The sequence below is a fragment of the Lathyrus oleraceus genome, chromosome 5 (assembly GCF_024323335.1).
Source record: "Lathyrus oleraceus cultivar Zhongwan6 chromosome 5, CAAS_Psat_ZW6_1.0, whole genome shotgun sequence".
Taxonomy (NCBI): domain Eukaryota; kingdom Viridiplantae; phylum Streptophyta; class Magnoliopsida; order Fabales; family Fabaceae; genus Lathyrus; species Lathyrus oleraceus.
Window position 1 is genome coordinate 450,721,275 of NC_066583.1, and position 23,303 is coordinate 450,744,577.

The following is a 23,303-nucleotide window of genomic DNA, read 5'->3' on the forward strand; positions in this document are numbered from 1 at the left end:
ATCACCTTTGAACTTTCTTCCCCAGCATGAGTCAAGCATCCCTGCCTTCATAAGGAATCATCACTGGTATGCTCTTTTTCCCAACAAATGTAAGGTATTTTAGCCGTTACTAGGAATCATCACTAAATTACTGTATTTTCCTCAACAGAATTAGGTATTCTAGTTGTTGCCAAGAATCGTCATTGTACCTTCTTGAGAATTTTATCCCTAGTCAAGTCAGGTATTCCAACCGCCATTGAGAATCGTCACTGAACGACTTCTTTCCCCACATAGTTAGTTATTCTAGTCGTCGCTAAGAATTGTCACCATACCTTATTTATCTCCAGCTAAGTCAGGTATTCCATCCATTGCTAGGAATTAGCACCGAACCTAATTGTTTATTCCCCACTGAGTCAGGTATTCTAGTTGTCACTAAGAATCATCGCTGAATTCACTTGGTTGATCCCTAGTAGATATCAGGTATTCCAACTGTTACTAGGAATTGTCGATGAATCTATATTTCCCCACCAGATTTAGGTATTCCAGTTGTTTCTAGGAATTACCTTCCTTTTCTCACCAACCATTGCTAGGGGCGATCATCTTTTCTCTCTTATCCGAGATTCTCATTCCCTGGCGGAGTTTCTTCCCTCTATCTTCTTGAGATTTTAACATCAAAAGATACTTATGTTATATACATCACATTGCATGCATAATCCCCAGTGAATCAATTCATACCACCATTATCACCAGTAAAGCAAATTTCTGGTTACTCCTAATAGTATTTAATCCCCCCATACCATGAATGTATTGGAATTCGTTGATATCCATACCTTCAGGTCCAAGAAGATTAAATAGGGGCAGCTGTCATTCCCTCAAATTTTACCTACCCCTTTTCATCTTCTTAAGCCTTAAACCCTAAGCATACATCCTATACATATCATCTCATATGCATGTGTACTTGATGACCACAATAATCCACAAGCTCAAGGCATGGGATTCATCTGCAAAACCTCAAGCCCATCTGATCATGATAGGGTTTGCCCAAGCCACCTTAACCCTAACTGTATCCTCAAGCATCCCATAAATCTTAGAGGATCACTCAAGACATCTCACTCACTCCCCCAAGTCCAATTTGGGTGGTGAGTCCCCTTTGAAGAAGTTTCAAGATTCATCTGGTCACCCAAAGATCAAACCATAGTTCTTGACCTTCATTTTGGCTTGTACAAGTCATGATTCACCATGGATCTTGACTATGCCATTAAGGACCCCTAAAATCCAAACTTTGTTCATTCCCCATATTCTTTAAACATCTCAATTTAATTCCTACATCTCAAACCCTAATTCATCTGGCCATGGTTCTTGGTGAAACTTGTGGCTCAAGAAACCCTAATTTAGGGACCTCTTAACCATTGATCTTGCTAAATTTTGGGAATAAAATCACCTTACCACTTATTCAACATCATTTCATGTCCATTACAATCAAAATCAACCATTTAAACATCCATTCCATCCATGTTACAAGTAGTTGGTTCATATATGATTTTTCAACTTTCCATGACTTGATCTACCCACGAATTTGACCTAAAATCATTTCACAAAGGTACAAACTTCATTTAACATCATTATATGATCATATGTATTCAAAACATCCATCATTGTGCCTTGGAAATCAATAAATCACAAAATCACCAAATTAAGTCATGTTGGTTGGTCACATTTTGGCAAGAATGGCCTATAGGAAGTTCCAAAGACCATAACTCTCTCATTTTTCAATATTTTTAAATTCTACTTAGAGCTAAATGTCCTAAATATCTTTCTCTCCAACTTTTTTTCAAGGTCCAAGACCTGATTCATTAAGGAAGGGGTTCAATTTTGCTATTATCCAAGCTGGTGCAACATGTCCACGATGCCCCAAAATCATGTCATGACCACTACTTTGACACATTTCTATTTACAAACCACAAACCCTTTTGACATGGTTCTTTTTTCATTCAATCAAGTTCATAGAAAGTAACAAATGGTCCAAAATTGAGACAAAACGCATAAGTCAAATTTATTTGGCCTTGGTTCAAAGTTGCTGACTTGCCATGATGCACAAACCAGATGCACATCAGTCAGAATTTACAATTCAAAACACCAAGTCCTCTAACTCATTCCTTCTAATCCCAATGGTCCACAAACACTTTGAAAATGGAATTTTGGTAGGTTTGGAAGTCAACTTGGACATGGAAACCTCCTTAAACAGAAAACTCGATGCCATGTGCAAAAATCAGCTTTTGCCCAAAATGGCAAAAAATAGATTTTACAGCAGGCCTTCTCATTGCTCTTGGTTGCTCCAAATCCATGCTAGATCAAAACAAACTTACATGAAGTGCAAACAACCACAGAAGGTAGCCGTTTCAATGTTCCCCAAGTCAATACAAAGCATACTTCCAAGTCACATGCCAATTTTGTTCAAACCACTCCAAACTCCCTCAAAAACCATTCAAACACCTTCCCTATAAATAGGTGAAGGTGTTTCACTACACGACCATGCTGAAAAATCCCCCAAGCAAATTATGAACATTTGAGCTAAACCACCATTAACAGAGCATCGGGTTTTCATTTCCATAGCTTTTCAACCCCAAACAACCACCCAGAAACATTCACCACACATCACTCGAGCTTCCCAAATACTTAACCACCCTTCCCCAAGCCTCATCTGACCTGAGCCATACCGTCAGAAAACTCGCCTGAGCAACTTCTAATCAGGTAGTTTCACTTACCCCCATCTCTAAAACAAGTTACAACTTAACTCGAAATTCATCTCTGATCATTAACCTTAACCTTATAGCTTTGATTACTCCATTTCCATCATTTAATTTTTAAATTAGGGCAAGGTTGTTCATTTGATTCGTTCAAAAGAACTCCACACTCAGAGCCAATCAATGGCTCATGAGTGTGGAGGTTAGTTTTTTTTATTGGGGAAGATGATTCCATGGAAAAATCCGACTGGAAACACATACTTTTAAGGGTTGATTTGGATGGTTCGAGGTTGAAGACGGCACTGTGGTCGTTACCTCGCGTGTTTTTTTTAATTCAAATCAAATATGTGTTTATCTATGATTGTTTGTTGGACACACAAACCATTTTTAAGTGTTATTTTGTTATTTTATTGTTTCGGTGTTGTTTCATATCACAATCGGGCTTGTGGCCCAGTGGGTGAGGGGGTTGATCCCCACATGACCCCAAGGTCAAGGGTTCAACCCCCAGCGTGTGCAAACTTTCTCTATATTTCATACTTGTGTTAATTTATTTATTTATTTTTCCATTTTTCTTTCCACTTTGATTTATTTTTTACTCCCTTCATTTTTATTATTTTGTAAATATGTTAAACACAATCCTCCTTTATTTTTACCTCTAGAATTTAATGGTGACTTGTTTTATTTCAATTGGATTATTTTTGATGGACTTTTGAGGTCTTGAATTTAAGGACTAATGAAATCTACTTAAGTCTTGATATTTTTGGATTAGGGTTGATTAAAACCTTCCATACTTCAAACCTACCATTAGATGATCAAGAGTTCATCCATGATAATTTGAAGCATGGATAAGTTGCCCCTATTTCAAATAACTTGGTCATTTGACTTGTGGATGAAGTCTTATTTTGTTAGCTTGGATTCATCTGATACATTTACATTTCATTTGGTTTATACTAACCCATTAACACTCTATACTCATTTTTTTATCATATTGACTTCTTAACCTAACCCTACTAACCTTATGTTATTTACTATTATCATTGTCATTACCCATTATATTTACTTTTGTGTCATTTATATTCAAGTACTCATCATCATCATTATCATTGTATAAACTTCAATCATGCATGTTTATTATATTTGTCTTTACTTTATTGTTATCATACTCAAAAAATCAACAAAAACATGATAAAATTATAAGACCAAAAACAAGTCATGACACTTAATCAACTTGGACTTAGAGGATTCCATTTAGGACCTTTTCTTAGAGCCTTTTCCATTACTTTCTTGTGACACTTTGTTTCAAACACTTGGGTTTCATTTGTACTTACATTCATGTTGTAAGAATGACATCATGGCACCACCTTAGGAGGACATGTTTGTGACCATTATCCTTTATTTAGCATAGGTAACTTTTGTACAAACAAGGCTTTCTCTAGGACTACCTTATAATGAGACCCTTTATTTTCTTGTTGGTTACTTTACATTCATGTTGCATAATCCAAATTTCTTAATCAAATAAACAAACCCTTGATTCAACGTCAAGTGCCTTTTTTCTTAATCAAATTCAAAACACTTAATAACTACAATTAGTATTGTGCGCCACGAGCCTTAAGTGGTGGAGAATGAGTGAGAATGGAGTATTCCTACCCTCACTCTGATTATTTTGAACACAAGACGCTTGACTTTTTGTCTAGAATATTCACCTCTACCCATAGACTTTAGTGCAATCTAATCACAAACTCTTTTCATAAACCATTGCTTAAGGTAAAATCAACACAACCCATTAAACCTAGTTTTTGTGCCTTAGGGCACCACTCCAAAAACCCTTTTCTCAAAGGTAAAATCAACCAACACATAAATATTTTCTACTATGAACTACGGATCTCTGATTCCTCATCCCCGAATGAGTGACACGTAGGCACAAGGGCCACAATCCTTGCCGAGCACAATAATAGGAACCCAAAACCTCTCTCTTTCACACACATTCTTTTAAAAATAAAACAATAACAAATAAATGCCCATGTACGTAAACAACCCAAATGGTTCCCATGGAATACCATGGATATGAGGGGTGTTAATACATTCCCCTTGCGTAACCGACTCCTGAACTCTAATCACGGTTGCGAGACCGATTCCTTATCCTTTTTCTAGCGCTTCCCGTGCGCTTATCTATATAAGGGTTTTATCGACTATTTCCCCTCGTCTCTCTTATAGAGGCATTCAAATAAAATTCAGTGGCAACTCTTCTGACCTTTTTGTTCAATTCGTTTAGTCTCCTCGCTATCCCGAAACCCCGGTGGTGACATGAGTCTCTTCATATACCAAACTCATGTCTCTGAACTGCTCGATAAATTCTAACTCTCTGACTATCAACATCGACATATTTAAAGACTTCTTACTTAATGCATCAAATACAACATTAGCCTTACTAGGATTGTAACTTAAGCTAGAATCATAATCCTCAAGGAACTTCAACCACCTTCTCTGCCTCATGTTCAATTCCTTCTGATCGAATAGATACTTTAAGCTTTTGTGATCACTGAACACCTAAAATATGGAACCAAAGAGAAAATGTCTCCAAATTTTCAAGATAACAACTACAACTTCTAACTCTAAATTATGCGTAGGATAATTCCTCTCGTGAACTTTTAACTATCGAGAAGCATAAGCCATAACCTGACCATTTTGCATCAGCACACCACCTAAATCCATCTTCGATGTATCACAATACACCACAAAGGACTCACTTGGATTCGGAAAAATCAACACTAGAGCAGTCATTAACTTCTTCTTGAGTTCTCGAAAACTTTCCTCATATTTCACAACCCAAACATAAGCTTGACCCTTCTGAGTCAACTGAGTCAAAGAAAATGCTAATCTTAAAAAACCTTCGATGAACCTCATGTAATAACCAGCCAAACCCAGAAAACTTCTGAGCCCCATAACAAATTTCAGAGTCTCCCACTATAACACAACATCTACCTTCGATGGATCAACTACAATATCGCTGCTATAAATCACGTGACCTAGGAAACTCACTTCCTCTACCTAGAACTCACACTTAGATAAACACACCAGGTGTATTCGATACTCTAAATGACATTATTGTATACTCATAAAGACCATACCTCATTCTAAAAGCAGTCTTCGGAATGTCTCATGGTTTCACTCGAATCTGATGGCAACTAGACCTCAAATCTATCTTGCTGAACATACAAGAACCTACTAACCGATCCTTCATACCATCGATTCTAGGAAGAGGATACTTGTTCTTAATAGTAACCTTATTTAGTTGCATGTAGTTAACATACAACCTCATACTATCATTTTTCTTCTTAACTAGCAACACCAGCACACCCCACGGAGAAACACTTGGTCAGACAAACTTCTTCTCAAGCAATTCTTCCAACTGCTTATTATAACCACACCATTATAACAACATCATTAATATTCAACATTTACATTGTTAACCAATTATAATTAACATTCTCAACATCAAAACATCATCAAATATGCACAATTCTTATCAATTATTCATGTTATCATGACATAATCAGCCCTTGAAACTAATTCCATGTTATGGTAAATTTCGTTAGCTTTGCAACACTTCAAATGATAACTCATTTGGACTTACGAATATAAAATTATGGCCAAAATCGTCGGACAGTGCAACAAAAACACCAAAACAACATTCTGGCAGCTTGGAGTCGAGTCCCAGCCTCTATGGGTCGACCGACTCCTGGCACGTATGAGTCAATTCCCAGAACTTATGGGTCGATTCCTACTGTGAAAATTTAAAAACTTTCCATTTCTATTGGTTTGGAGTCGACTCCAATCACGTATGGGTCGACTCCAACTGTTGTTTTTGCAAAAAAAAATAGTTTTTAAACTATCAAAACACTACCTTATGTGACAACAACTTATTTTACGAAGATCTATCAAATTAATCAAATTTTCTACTGTTATAACACCCTAAATTTATATATTACTCCATGAGTTCATGAATCAACAACATATTACAACAATATCATCATGTTCATTATCTCTAAATCACCATTAACACACTTAAGGTCACAACCTTCAAACATCCATCCATGGCAGATTTTCATACATATAAAATCAAGGTAAATAAATATAATTCCAGTCACACAATCATACATAAGGGCACCACAAATCGTCATTCAAACATTAATTCATGAGAAAACACAACAATCATCATATAACAACTATCATAGCATCACAATTCAAAATTATGAATAAAAACACCTAATCTTAAGGAGGTTAAGGGTCCCTCCATCTTCCCATCATTCTTTAACACCCATTAGAGAAGTACATCCCCCCTTACCTTGATTTCCTTAGCAAGCAATGAAATTATCCCTTGAATTTTTCTCCTTCAACCTCTAGCCAACTTTGCCTCCTCCTCTTTTGTTCCAAATTCTACGTACGGTAAAAATTATCCCTAAACCTAAGTTTATCTCGTAAACTTATACTTAGGGTTAAACTTCTCAAAATTATTTGGCTCAATCACTCTATTTTTCTTGTTTTTACTAAATAATATAACAAAACTATTATTTTACTTAATAAAAATAATTCTAATTTATTCTATTTTACCATGCCATTAACTTAAGTACTCACCCCCCCACAAATATTCTAATAAATAAATAAACCAGCCAATAGACATAATTAATCAGTAGAATACAATAAAATATCTTATATGAAAAATGGGGCGTTACAATCAGCGCCTAAGGGGTAATATGAGTTTTCCTTATTTCCCCCTTTCTCCATATGATTTGTTGAGAATGTTTGATACGTGTTTGTTCTAAGATCCTAATAGGGAATTTGAGATAAATCCCCTAAGGTCTCTATAAGCTATTATTTGTGTGTTATAACCTTGTATCACTGATGATTTGATTATATGAGTTGCTTGATTTTGAGTTGATTTCTGTTGAGTTGGGATTTTGCCCCTGGGATTTCGAACAACTCTGTTGGGGTCGTTTGATTTCTCAAATGCGTGATTTTGAGACCTCTTTTCTATTTCCCTAAAACTTTTTATGAATCGACTGATTTTGGAATTTTTACCAAATACAGAAAAACTTAATTTTAATTTATTTTATTAAAAATCAGTTTTCGGAAGAAACTTAAAAGTTGGAAAAATTGGGCTTTGGGGGAACAAGTCGAAAATCGATTCAGGGAGGGGGGAGGGGGGAGATCGGCCGCAGCAGAGGCTGTGTAGCCATGGTGGGAGGGTCGTACTATAGGGCAACGACAATCGGTATGCATTGGAAAATCGGTGACCGATGATAATTGTGATCTCACCATTTTTTCTATTTTGTAACTTTTCACGATTTTTGATTTTCGCGATCGGGGAGGCTGCATCACGCTTCGACAGCGGCGGTTGACGACCAACCGATTTTTTTGGCAACGATTTCGAGTTTCGGTCATTTTCGATGTTTTATGAGTTTTAGGTATTTTTGGCACTTTTTCACGTCTGGGAGTCCTTCGGTGATAATATTGAAACAAATTTATGTTAGAGTCCTTTTGGTGACCTTGGGGTCAATTTTGAGTAAATTGAGGAAACTGTGTGTTATTATACTAGTAGAGTTATCACTCGTAAATCTTTATCCATTTATTAGAATTTTGAGAATGATGAGTTTTGGGGAACTTTGAAAATTATGAGTTTTCGAGACGTTTTGAGTTCATTGAGTATTTTGATGAGTTGAAGTTTAGGATAATAACATAACTTTACCTTTTTGAGGAGAAATAATTGACATTATTTTAAAAGCACATTTTTTAGCATAGTAATCTATAGAGGGATTACAATTAGGCCTTTATTGGTGATTTGAGTATAGTAATCCAGAGAGGGATTACAATGATGATATGTGAATGAAGAAATATAGCTTCAAGAGTGGACCCTTTTTTAGAATGTTTTGAGATTTGTGTTTTGTGATTCTGTGATGTTAATGTTGTTGCATGTTTGTATTGTTTATAGCCATGCGTTTGTTTATTTTAGAGATAGGTAGGACTTCGGTCCAATGTTGGCCTGGTTGAGAGAAGACCTATAGAGGTCTTACGTCCAGAGAGGGATACAATTCAGAGAGGAACCAGAGACATGGGAAAACAGTAACATACCTCTGATCCCAATGATTTGGTACCACGTGCATTTTGAGAAGGAGTTGGTGGAACTCACATTGTATTTGCATTGTTATGTAATTAATTATGTTGTGAGTGTGATTGAGATATTTCATAACTCGTTATTACTTTCCTGTTTTGCTCAATTTCATCGTTAACATTTGTTAGATGTATTTTTACCCCTATTTGTTGTTATGGCGTTTGTACTTTTTGGGAGTACAGAAAATCAGGTACATGAGTAACCGCTTGAGTTAGAGGATGACGTCAATGCCTCTTTAGATTTTATCATTGGGTATTAGAGGAGTCACTCTGATATGTAGCATTGGGGATGGGATTCCATTTGTTATTCGTGTTATGCTTCATTTATGTTTGAGTTTTTGTTGTTGAGACTTTTATATCGAACTTGTTTATTTTCGCTGCTTATTTTCACATGACTACTTTATATTTGATGTTTTTATGCTATGGTGAAACATGCGTGACACTTTAATTTTTAATTTTTATTGAATTATTTTGTTAAATGTTGAGTCGGGGATTAAGGTGTTACACATGACCCGTGTCACATTTTCCTTGATGTAGGATAAGGGAGAAAGTTGTTCGACGTGACAAAGACTGTGACCCGTGTCCTTAGTACTAGACGTGGGATTGGTCGAAGAAAGATAATTTGTTGTTTTCATTCATGAATAGTGATGTATTGGGTTATGTGGACCAGGGTGATTGTGTTTCCATATGAAGCGAAATCCCATAGAAACTCAATCTTTTTATTCTAACGTGTGAATGTATACACGTAGGATAAAGTTGAACGATTGAGTCAAAGTATCGTATAGTAACCCTTTAGATCCGAGTGAACCCATAAGATAGAAGAACCCGCTGAGATTATTATCTCACCCCATTATATTATTGAATTTTCAAGTAATTTAAGGAAGGTGAAGGGCAAAGGTAATATAAAATATGCACGTCGCGTAGGCAAAACCTACATTATTTGATACTAGTCTTGATGAGTGCTAAAACTTGGAAAGCATAAACTTAAAATTTAATTTGAGGGAATTTGCAATTATTCTGATCTCACCGGCTTATTTATCATATAAATCGTCTCTCACATGCATCAACATACATTCACATGCATCAACATACAAAATGAAACAGTTATGGCCCCTAGCGCAATTGTTCTCCCAAGCCAATGAGAAAACCTAAGCTAACCTAATAACGATCTAAGCTTCTCCAAGCAAGATCTTCAAAGTTGTCCTCCTTTGATATTTTACTCTTCTCTTTCTTCATAATATTATATTACACAAAATAAACTCGTTTTACATATGAGGGAGTGAGATGAGAAAAGATGTTACATTAAGAGATTAAAAAAAGAGGCACGACACACATGTCGTATTTTAAAATCCCAAAACAAAATAAAGAAAAACTAAGGCCATAACCGATCACCACAAGACAATAATAATAAACAAATTATTATTGTTATTATTAATTTAAATTCAGTTAATTAGATAAACCAAATTAAATTTCAGCGACTAATCACATTACGCAGAATTAACCAAATTCTATTAATTAAATAAACCAAATTAAATTCATTTGAAATTGACGTCGATTTTCGCATCAACACTTGATACTTTAAAGCACAACTCTTGCGCAATCACAACCCTAATCACAAACTCTTTGATAACACAACACTTGTACCGTCATGAACCCTAATGCACCAATTTTAGACCGTCAAACACACCTCGATTGTTAATTCAGTATGATTGATCAACACGTCATTGCTTCACCATACCAACGTCGGATCAAGAAGCAAATGACCATTGATCGCTCAAAGGAAAACAACCATTAAGTGTTTGAATGGACGAAACAGAAACAATATATCATATATATCTTATTTTGCATTAAGATTATTTATATCGTATATATAACTTGATCGATCTCAACTACGTAACCTATGGACGATCGATGTATCGTTACTTCACCATACTAACGTCGGATTTCGAAGCATAGTCAACATCAATCATCCAAATTGTACACACATGATGCCAAATTTAATTACTCGTTTATTCTTTCATTCATTTTGTCTTTTAATCATATTAATACAGAAAATACAGAAAATAAACAGCTATCAGATGCATGGTTTCGTAAGTAGCTTTGATACCACTGAAGGAAAATCGCGATCCAAACGCAGTGAAATTTAAAAATTTCTCCTTTAGTGATCCTTACGAATGTGCATGATCAGTGATAGAATCGTTACCTCTTGTGGCGATTGAAACCTTTGATGCAGATCTAAGGAGCGATCACGAACGCTGAATGGTGACAACGCCTCTACTCAGTCCACACGAATGGATTCCTTAAATCTTAGTGCTAGTTGCTACGAATGAAGTCTTTGAGTGAGTGAGTGTGTGTGTGTGTGTGAGAGAGAGAGTGAGAGAGAAATGAAATTACAACTACCTCAATGCTTCTCCATAAGGGTTCTATTTATAGAACCACTTGTGTGGGCTGTAAGCTAAAAAATCCCACTTAAGTGTATGTGGCCCATATCTTATGATATACCAAAATCACTTAAGGGCATGGTACCTTACCATATTTTGTATTCTACTTAAGTGCACCGTACCTTACGATGTCCTATAATTCACTTAAGTGCATCGTACCTTACAATGTTCCTTATTTACTCTATCTCTCATCAATCCGTCCTTTTGTGTGTGACCCTGTAGGTTTTCGCGGCATTGACAATTATATTAAATCACGTATTTAACATAATAAATAGTGAGCAGTATCTAGAAACACATCACTGCTACCCAAGACACGAAAATGTCATGTGATCTGACAAATCCTTTTGTGATAATACTTATGTGTACAATTTCCCTTTTGCCCTTATGTCTATATTGAACACAAGGCATAAATCGTGTCATCCTTGTCCAGTTCAATATTAAGCCCTTAGACATTTATCCTGTTACACAGGATGAGCAAATTCCATTCAGGTCACTCATGTCCCTCAGCATGCTTCGTGGAGTACCCATCAACTGTCTTTATGGTCATCCAGTTACAGACAATGTTTGATCAACAATAAGGCACTCGACTCTACATTTAGGGTACATAGTGGTTTCAGGTCAAAGGGTGGTATACACCATTATCACCATGAGAATAACTTATGACACTTAGCATAACATTCTATATAGTATTCTCATAGCGGGTCAATCCAGTATAAATATTACTCTCAATATTCATACTTATGTTTAAGACTCGATAACTCCTTATCCATGATCCATGAGATGTGATCATCAGTCTATATACATAATAGTCTTAATGATTTAATGTTATCCCATTTCACAACAAAACTCGACTACAGATACTTTAAGAATAACATCCTTACGTTTAATGGGATCTCATGATTAAGTCACACTTGATATATTAAACGGACTAGCTATTCTAGGGACTTTATTAAACAAACATAATAAAGAAAAAGCCTTTTATTATTAATAAATAATTTGATACAAGTACCAAGAGTATTGGCCTCTAGGGCTTACACCAACACAACAAACCTAATTGGACATTATCAATCCTAATCTAAATGGCACATAAACAAAAAATGATTATGTATAGTTTGATTGTGTGTATGCATAGATTGAATTGAAGATGATGAGATATTTTGAAATCCTGGATTCATGTAGGTTTTACTCAATCTAGAAACTTGTCAGAGAATGATGCATGTATGGATTATTTATATGCATGGGTGATTTAGGACAAAAGGAAATGAAAAAGAGGATAGAAAAGTATGAATTTTTGAATAAAAATATCGAATAGGTCGACCTATACAGGTTATATATCGACCTGTTCGATGCATATGTCGACCTGTTCAAGGTCATGTGTCATCCTATGACAATTATGTGTTCCCTATGTGTCGACCTGAAGACTCGACACATGAAATAGAGGCCACATGCTTTAGTACAACAACATATGTGTCGACCTATGGACTTCATGTGTCGACCTATGGACTTCATGTGTCGACCTATAGCCAAGAAATATTTTTCATAGGTCGGCCTGCAGTTCTATGTGTCGACCTATAGCCATAAATGCTTTTCCATAGGTCGACCTATAGTTCTATGTCTCGACCTGTACTACTATTTTTCACAAAAATTGATTTTTCATGCATGTTTGATGCACGAGACCTTTCCCACATTGTTTCCAAATACTTTTATGCTTCATAATACTAATATGCACATAGAGATTCAAAGGATACCGTCCAATATACATTTACGCTAAAGTATCCTAGTTTTGACATCATACAAAACATATCTAACGGAAGTTGCACTCACATCCTCTTAGGAAATATTTTGGACAACCTCTTTTCAGCCTCCTTAGACTAATATTAGGCTTTAGACATAATCTATTTGGCACCCAATTGCTGCATGAACACTTAATATTTTGTAATCATAGTTGTTGAATAATACCACAAGCATAATCACTTTGGGCAAGTCCGTTGAAAAACACAATCAAAGTCTTGATCAAATTCATCAGGATTGACAAACGTCCTATGTAACCAATTATTCTTGTACACTTAAAGAAGTATAAAGAGTTCTCACATCTTTTGATTTTAATCTGCATCATATCAAAAACATCCTTGTACAAGGATCGTTAGTAGCATCAAATCAACAAAAAGAGCATGCACAAGAAAAAGATATGTCTGGTTTGAACAAGAGTTGTATCATCCTTCCTTCTTAAAAACTTGTTTTCAAGAAGAATATTGCTCATAATATCAAACCAATCTCCAGGATCTTGTTTTTGATCCTAGAAAGCCTTTTCATTTTAAAAATATAACTAAGAAAAGTTCTAAAAATGGGAGGATGATCAACATACAATTCCTTCTAGATATAGCCATTCAAAGACACACTTATTACATCTATTTGGAAGAAAAAAATATAATGCATGAGAATGCTAGAATCATTCTTATGGCTTCTAATCGAGCTACAAGTGTATAAGTTTCATAGAAATCTATGCCTTCTTATTGATTGTACCCTTTCGTAACTAGTATTGTTTTATTTCTCAAAACATTTCCAAATATACCAAGTTTGTTGCGAAAGATTCAATAAAGTTCCAATTACTCAATTAGCTTTGGAAATGAGTTCCCAAATGTTGTTTCTCTCAAATTGGTGTAACCTTTTTTGCATAATAAAATACCAATGTTATTTGATGATGACTTCATCAATTTCCTTTAGCTCAAATTGTGAAATAAAGCAACAAGGTTACATACCTTGCTAAGGAAGTGTTGAGATGTAATTTTCTTAGAAATATCTTCATTAACCTTCTGAATGGGATGATCCTTAATGATCCTCCATTCTATTTATTCTCTAGGTTTAGTTTTTCAACTCGAGTCTCTCAATTTAGACTTCAGACTTCCTCTTGTCTTTGATATTTTTATTTCCCTTGGTTATCATCTCCAAGGATGTTCTTTCTGGGATACCTGCATCTTTCTGTTATTTTTCTCTTTGCTATCTCAATACTAACATAAAATATTGTTTTTAATAAACAGTTTTTTAAAAATTAATCATAAATTTTAAATACCACAAGTCACCCCTTATTGTGCTTAAAGCCATTTGTTCAAGAATTATCACACTTTTACAATACTCTGGTCACTCATACACTGCACTAAGTGCACGATCGATCAGACGAGCTTTCACAATACTTATCTTTCATAACTTTGAAGCATCATGTTTCTTGCTACATTATCTTTGACGTTAACATTTCATTGAAACCTTGAATTTTCTCCTTGACGAGGCTTAAGATAACCTTAGGATGAAACATCATCAACAAAGACAACTGGAAATATATCACCAATGACCAACATGATCAAACAAATTACTAAGCAACAAGATTCTAACGACATCAGAGTCATCATCAAAACCATCATGATCAATACATGATCAAAACATCAACTATAGTCTGCTATCTTGCAAGCACATATATCCATAATATGTGCAAGGTGAATCCGACCTCGAATCATTTTGACTATGTCACCATGATATGCTACATGGGCGAGAGCATCTCATTAGGAGCCCGACTCAACTATGAGACAAAGAGATGACTCAACCATGAATCACATAAAGAATTGTTAATATTTATTACAAGGCTAGGCCTCAGAAAAAAGAACATATCGATAATGACCATTATTATGTAACAAGCGTAACAACCATAAAAATAAGAGCCATGAAAATGTGTCGTGCAATCAAGTCTCATACATGTGAGAGACAAGATATTGTAGTAACAAAAATTTGATGCCAAAGCAAACAACGAGAACTATAAATAAGCAAGTCATTCTTGAGAACAATCCATCATATTTTAACAAATCCTATATAGAATTTGCTTGTCCAACTTATATAATATCTAATCTCATCTGTATCTTGATTAACCCGATTGATTGTATTGAACTAAAACAAAAAGAATTTAATGATAGTGCACTGACGATGTAAAATAATATTACACACATCTAATAAAAAATTTAAATTTGTCAAATTATATTAGTATTTTAAAACTAAACACATAATTTAGCAAAATACATGTTTTTCATTGGTTCAATAAATAAAAAAGACTTTGATTGATTGTATGGACTCTTTTTGATCAATAAAATTATTTAATTTTTCCACTTTGAAAAAGAAATCTTTGCTTTAAGTGTTTTTCTCAAAATAAAGTAAAATAAATCTTTGCTTAGGCATTCAATACCAAAACAAAGTTTCCTTCTCACTCCTAAAAAGCCCAAATGTCTCGCATTCCAGTTGAAAAACCCTAATTTCCAATTTTCTCATCGATTTCGCTTTCTCTCTTTTTTCTTTCCTCAGCAATTCTCTATCCAATCAATGTCTCTCTACCAGGCTCCTGGATTCCGATTCCACCCTACCGATGAAGAGATCGTTTGTTTCTACCTGAAGCGGAAGCTCACCGGAAACTTACCATTCCGTTTCGACCATCTTGCGGTGGTTGACATCTACAAGTTCGAACCATGGGACCTTCCCAGTTTGTCGAAGCTGAAGAACAAAGATTTGGAATGGTACTTCTTCACTGTGCTGGACAAGAAGTACGGTAATAGTTTGAGGACGAATCGTGCTACTGATAGAGGGTACTGGAAGACTACGGGAAAGGATCGCGTTATCAAGAACGGGCAGGACACTGTTGGAATGAAGAAGACCCTTGTTTATCACTTAGGGCGGGCCCCACATGGTGACCGAACCAATTGGGTCATGCATGAGTATAGGATGATTGATGAAGAATTGGCCAAAGCTGGAGTGCAGGTATTATAAATTTATAATAGTAATAGATACCGTATATTCTAAGTTGCATGAATACACATATGGTACATGGTATGGGTTAAGGGGACTTAATTTATAGATAAGACGGTGGAAAATAGGGCCAGTGGTTTGAGTATGTAGAGAGAAAACCTAAACCTGTAGATTCAGTGGAAAGGAGAGTATATCAGATGGAGAAGAGTCAAATAACTAGAGATTGAGGAAAACCTAGAAAAACTGTAATATAAGTTATTAAGAAAGATTTTAGATAGAAGTGTGGTTCTGGATAGAACACTATAGCGGAAGTTGATCTATGTAGTTCACTCCACTAAGCGGGATAAGGCTGGATTAAGATAAGGCTAAGTTTTACTATATAACAAATCAAAACAAAATTAAGAAATAAGTATACAAAATTAAGATTTAAAGATGACATTCACATCATAGGAGAGAGATAGGCGGTATTTCTATAGTAAAAAAAAGGTAAAAAATATACATTATAATAGGAAAAGTATGAACATCATCAAAAATAGAAATAGGAAACCTAATTTTATAATTGTTTATAGTAAAAGACAAGTCTATACTTGTTTATTAGACTCTATGTTGAAAAAGTACTCAAATGAGGTACCAAATTTTTTATTTTAGAAATTGATTTCGGCAAGTATTTGGTACTTACCCCTTTTACTCATGAGTTACAAGCACCCACCGGGTACCAGTACAACATTAACTTTGGAGTATCAATGATTTAGAATGAGTTTTTTTTCTTTTCTAATTGTTATTTTTGTGTTGAATTTATTGAATTGGGTTTTGATTTGATTCTTACTTGAGATGATATTTGTCTTTGGTTTGGTTTGGTGGAGAAGGATGCTTATGTGCTGTGTAGGATCTTCGAGAAGAGTGGTCCAGGGCCGAAGAATGGGGAGAAGTATGGGGCTCCCTTTGTTGAGGCAGAATGGGAGAATATTATTGATGGACGACAAGTGGATCCCTTGCTTCCTGTTGATAATGAGCTTTTGAAACTACAAGTGTTTGATTCTGCTCCTGAATTCGATGAACGGGTGCATCTCTTGACAGCTGTTGATAACGAGCATTTAAAAGAAAAAATGCCTGCTCCTACTGATGATGATTATGTTGAAACCAATGACCTTGACCAGGAGCTTGATACTAGTGTTACATTTGGAAGTGCTGACTTGACATCAAACTTCTATTATGGGGAGTGTAGTAGCCATTCCCAAACATTTATTAATGATCCTAAACAATTTGAAGCTGCTCTTGGTATTTATGATAGTCAGATTGACCTGCCTAATAATATGGCTGATCTATATGGCGTGGATATCAATTCAGTCCAAGATGGATTCAATGGCGAGACAAACAATTACGAGAATCCTCAGGATTTCAATTTTGCATCTGAGGATACAGATCTATATTTTGATGCCTCCAGTTATCTTACGGGTTTGAATGAAGAATATGTGGATACCAATGATATTAAGAATCTTGACGGGGTTATTCCCACCGAGATAGATCCTTCTGTTGCTGCAATCTTAGATGAGTACCTTACATGCCCTGATGATGATATTTCCAAATATATTTGCTTTGATTCTCCTTTGAATGCAGAGAGTGAAAGTCCCATTGCGAACCATGGACAGTCTTTCATTGAGCAGAATGTGGAGGGCGAAACCAATGGTAGTACATTGGCAAACAAACATATTTTTGATGCACAGTCTAGTAACGAAATAGTTTTACCAAAGGAGGATCTGAAGGCGTCAAATTGGGTCTCTGGGGATGCAAATGCTTTTGTAAAGCAAGCCAATAATTTGTTGGCCCGCATTCCTGCTCCACCTGCATTTGCTTCAGAGTTTCCTACTAAGGAGTTTGCTATTGGGATACATCCTGCAACTGGGTCTTCCAATTCAGCTCATATAACTGCGGGAATGAGTATGATCAGCATTACTGACATTACTTTTGGAGGCAATGCGATGGATTGGATGGTGGGCAAGAATGGAGGTTTTCATACCATTATGTCTTCTGAGTTTTCCCAAACTGATGTGAACTCTGCAACTCTGGTGCCTACTTCTGGCTTGGTCTGTAGCAAAACTGCATTTATGTTATCACATGGTTGGGTTTTCTTGATGGGTTTCTCAGTTGTGATTCTATCACTGAGTTTCAAGATCGGAAGTTTCATGTACACTGTTAAATGACAAATGCAAGGTTGGCTATGATACAGTAATCCAGTCAGTTAAGTATCTTTCGGTTGATGGCACGTATTGAATGATTAGGATTCCATGACTTTGTAGATTTCTTTATGGTAATTTGGTCATACCGATTTTAACATTATTCATTCGTTGTAACTTGGGTGCCTGCATATTTTTTTTTTTGGCTTCAGAGTGCAGAGTTATACTTCGATACAATTAGTTATATACTTAGTAGTCACTATATACCTTTGGTAGTGTTTTATTATTTCTAAAATGAAATTAGTGTTTTAATAATTCTAAACTGAAATTACTTAGTAGCTCCATCTCATAACCTCACATTTGGAGGGAAGGAAAAATTGAAGTAAATAGTGAAATTGAATGAAATAGATTTCATTGGCTGAGCTTTTAGTAGATTGGAACAGCTGCAGTCCTCCAAAATATTATTTTATAGGTGAAATTGCAGAACTACCCATAGTGTTGATTAAAAATAAAAAAAAACACAAACAATCTTCTCATTTGAGACCCCCTTCGACCTCCATTCTCTCTTGATCAACTCCGACTGCCCTGCACTTTTTTTTCTGGTGCAGCGCATCCGGTATATCTCTCTCCTCTGTTAGGTAACTTAAGGTTGTTTTGAATTTCTAATTTTTTATTCCTATTGTTATGTTGTTTTGTTTTATGATTTTCTTAGTTGAATGCTAATTTGTTAGGTTGAAATTTTCTTGTTGAATGTTGATTTGTTAGGTCGTTGAAATTTTCTTGTTGAATGTTTATTTGTTTTTACTACTCTTGAAATATTGTTTAGATTGATTTGTTATTTTTGAATATTAATTTATTCTTGTTGACTGTTGCATGTTGAATCTTGATTTTAGGTTGAATATTTAGGTTAAATGGAGAAGAGCGAGTGTATATGCAGTTATTCTTATTGTTGAGGTTGAAAGTGACCTGAGTTAAGATACCGATCAATTGCGAATTCGATAGCCTGATTAGAGACATGTTGTCAGAATGTAGAAATTATGTGAGAACAGGGACTATCTAAACTTGTGTTCTGATAAACACTTTGATCTTGACTGTTCTGAAAGTCAAAATCCATCGACCATCTATAGTGTTTTAAAAGTCCTTTGTTGGACTTTTCATTCCAGAGGAACTTGAGGGGAATGGAAAATTTGACTCCTTCAAGTTGCAATGTCCTTTGATAAGCTTATGGGATGAAATAATATTGTCGTTAATAGATGTGAAGCGCTTCATAACCTAGGTTATATCATATCAAATAATATTACTTACATAACGTATTGGTTTGTATCAATAAGATGTTTTTACATAACTTTTAATTTATGTAACTATTTTAATTTATCAGTTTAAGCAATGTACATTGTGATATTTTTATTTGAATGTCTCAGATTAACTGCTTATATTTCCTATGGTAAACAATTATGAAGATAGATAGTTTCATTGACATGCTGATATTCACGTAACGAGAAGGTTTTGAAATTTTTATTAAATGATTGAGTCTAGGGGAGTGGTCTTCATCATTATGCTATAGGAAGATTGCAACTGTTCTATATTATGATAGTAATTATATCTACCGATGAAGATCATTCAATGTTTACACGTCTGATGATGATACAAAGATCACCCTAACCAATTAATCTTACAACCGATGAAGATCATTCAATATTTACATGTACGATGAATAAAATGAAGGCTGTAAAAGCAAGGATAAATATAATGAATGTATTTCGACAGAAAAAAGCAAAAAGATTGAAGACTGCGAATAAGAAAAATGACTACGATTTTATTTGATCTATTAATATAAAAATAAATGAATTAGGCTGATGAATGGCTCATTGCAACTCGATGCTAGCATTACAGCCTGCATACACACGTTTCACAATATATTATTTTTTTCATACACATTTCAAATTTTATTATTAAATAAAAAAATTGAAATTATGCTTGCCTGGCAGATTTTTATATTATCATACACATTTCACAAAACAGTCTCTTTGATACATGGATCAGTGTACCATGTAGTATTGTCAACACTATATTTTTCTTTTAAGATTTTTTAATATATTTGGAAGCAAAGTGATTCCATGAGCAAAAACTGTAAGGTCACATCTTCATTTCATCCCCATAGTCCCTCTTAATAAATTAAATACTAATTAGTTGACACAATAGATTCAATCTTCCGGTCCTCTTCAAGCAGGTTAGAAACCACACCTATTGTTCAAATATTTTTTGTTTCTCCAACACACAATATTCTTCCATGTAATTTTTTAAAATTAAATATTTCAAATTTACAGTGTTTCTTCCTATATGACGAAGAAAGTGATGAAAATAATAAGGGAGATGAACATGCAAGTCGACCATGCACAACCTCAATTCTGTGTTGAAGTAGAGGTTTTGTTCCCAAAAATAAATGCCAAAGAAGAGAATTTAGAGGATGCTGCAAAAATGATAATCATGACGATGCACAACATTCATTCACATTCCAATATATAAATATTGGCTACAAATTTATTTTGGTTGAAAGAAATCGGAAGAGCATCAAAGGATGAAAAAATGTCTTTATGCTAATTCATATAACATATTGAATAACATTTTCCATGTTTGTCTCTTTTTTTTTTTTTTTTTTAATTTTTTTTTTAATTTTGATTATGCGTAAATTACCCGAACATTCAAATATTTTAATATTTTTCAATTATGATTATTAGCAAAGGATTTACGTGTCGGTCGAACTTCCTTGACCTTGATGTACCTTGATGAGATAACGTATCATGTATCATGATTATGAGATTCTTAAAAGAAAAAGCTCACATACAAAAATGTATCTTGAAAATAATTACTACAAGTAAGCAAAATTCAAAAACTTCAAAGTTGATGATATCTTGATTTTTTATTACCAATCCAATTCACAAATACTGTACTTTAAGACAGTGAGAAAACAAAGAAGAATGAGTGGTTGAAGTAATGCATGAGAGTTTATGATAATTTTGTATATGTCATTCGGATGTTTAATAATTGTTTTAAGATAAGTTTATTTATGATCATATCAATAGTTTTTATATTTGATGTTTAAGTTAATATTTATGTTTATATGGTAATGTAATTTTAGTAATAATATTCAAATTTTCTTTGACTTTTATTTATTATATCTATGCATTTTTACAAATAATATTCATTAAACTTTTTTTGGTACAGTTTATTATATTGATATTTTCAATATTTCAAACTCTTTAATAAAAAATTATTAATATTTTTGTACAACACAATACAAACTTATAATTTTATATATATTTTTTATAGTAGAGTGAAATACATAACTCTATTTATAAAATTAAAGATATTGCACTATCACTATAAATCATTTTTAGAGTATCATTCGATAAAATTATAACATTTTATCGTGTCCTAAGATACATGTCTCTAATTAATTGAGAGTTTATAATTATATTCTTTTTTGTTATTATATTCGTTCACAATTTGTAACTACACCGGTATAAATAAAAATATATTAAATTGTTTTTCAAGTAAATCACAGGAAACTCCTCTAATAATTCCAAAGACCAAAAAAGCAACAATGGATTCTCTCAAAAATTTCAAAGGCTACGACAAAGTTGAAACCAACCTCGAAGATCAACAAAATCAGCCACAGCACGGCCACAAAATCTCCAAACCCCTCATCGCCACAATTTCCATCATCATCACCACCATCCTCTTCCTCACTCTCACTTTATCTTTCACCCTTTTATTCCACCACACCGACTCACAAACCCCTCTCAACTCAACCGACTCAATCAGATCCATTTGCAACGTGACTCGCTTCCCTGACTCATGCCTCACCGCTTTATCTCCCTCCTCACAAAACCTCACCAACCCAAACTCCATCCTCAAACTCTCCATCATCGCCTCCGTCGACGAACTTACCAAACTCGCTTCATCGCTAAAAGCCAATTCCAACGAACGCGCGTTCGATGATTGCAAGGAACTAATAGACGACGCGGTGAGTCGACTCAACGAATCGGTTTCGGCGGTTTCCGACGGTGCCCAACCGTTGACGGATGTTAAAATTAAAGATATTCAGACGTGGGTTAGTGCCGCGTTGACGGATCAACAAACGTGTGTTGATGAGTTGGAAGAAGTTGGGCTTTCTTTGGAGACAGTTGAAAAGGTAAAGAAAATGATGCAGAAATCAAATGAGTATACCAGCAATAGTTTGGCTATTGTGGCTCATATCAACAATTTGTTACCAATTCATTAAAAAGTTTCATATTCTTTTTTGTTTATTTGTATTGTAAAAATAATAATTGTGAAATTTGTATGCTTTTTTGTTTGAATTTGTAGATTGTAACTATATGAATATTTGTATTTATGGGGAATGGATTGATTCCATGCTTGTTTAATGTCTTTTCATTTTTTATTTATTGGTTCTTGGTGGTCCTCGTAAATTGGCAGATTTTTATAGGTCAAAATTCACCCATGGGGTTTTCTAATTCACTATTATTGTTGTTTGCATTGAGAAGTTTTTTATGTGGGTAAATTCCTTTCTGTTCCAATATTTATAGTTCTTAAATTAGATTTTCTTTTTATAGATTTTAATTTTTATTCTCTTATTCTTAAAGTTCCAACAAGGGAAGGTTTGTTCATTGTAACTCTTAAGTTATGGAGTAGTGTTTGATTTGTTAGAACTAATATCACACGTGAAATGAGAAGAGAAAGAATTGGATTCAAAATCAGTTATGTTCATTGTACTGTCATCATAACCAATTACTTACATAACACGTAACTCACACAAACCATTTAAAAATTTGAGATTTTTCTTAACCAAATAAATACTAATATATAATAAAAATTAGATTTATATTTCAACCCCTTCTTAATTCAAAGTTTTTACACCAAGTACATTGAGAATTCTTCTCATTTTCTTAACTTTTTTAACTTTTTATTTATTTAGTTAGAACATCTGCAACATCTATTTTAACATATATCAGAAT

The 23,303-nt window shown here is 34.4% G+C and overlaps 2 protein-coding genes across 4 annotated transcripts; both read left to right on the forward strand.

Moving 5' to 3' along the window:
* The first annotated feature begins 15,533 nt into the window (after positions 1–15,533).
* Positions 15,534–19,692, forward strand: LOC127085370 (NAC domain-containing protein 53). 3 transcript variants are annotated; one of them, XM_051025886.1, is made up of 3 exons: positions 15,534–16,123; positions 16,978–18,349; positions 19,179–19,692. In XM_051025886.1, the coding sequence occupies exons 1-2, from the start codon at positions 15,692–15,694 to the stop codon at positions 18,310–18,312; spliced, it is 1,767 nt and encodes a 588-aa protein (XP_050881843.1). In that variant the 5' UTR covers positions 15,534–15,691; the 3' UTR covers positions 18,313–18,349; positions 19,179–19,692. The 3 variants fall into 3 exon arrangements, with proteins under 3 accessions (XP_050881843.1, XP_050881844.1, XP_050881842.1); XM_051025887.1 differs by having other exon boundaries at positions 16,978–18,322; XM_051025885.1 differs by lacking the exon at positions 19,179–19,692 and having other exon boundaries at positions 16,978–18,448.
* A 2,063-nt stretch (positions 19,693–21,755) lies between these two features.
* On the forward strand, positions 21,756–22,712 carry LOC127085372 (putative pectinesterase/pectinesterase inhibitor 26). The gene has a single exon (XM_051025888.1). It carries the CDS (start codon positions 21,890–21,892, stop codon positions 22,568–22,570), a length of 681 nt encoding a protein of 226 aa, XP_050881845.1. The 5' UTR covers positions 21,756–21,889; the 3' UTR covers positions 22,571–22,712.
* Positions 22,713–23,303: the final 591 nt, after the last annotated feature.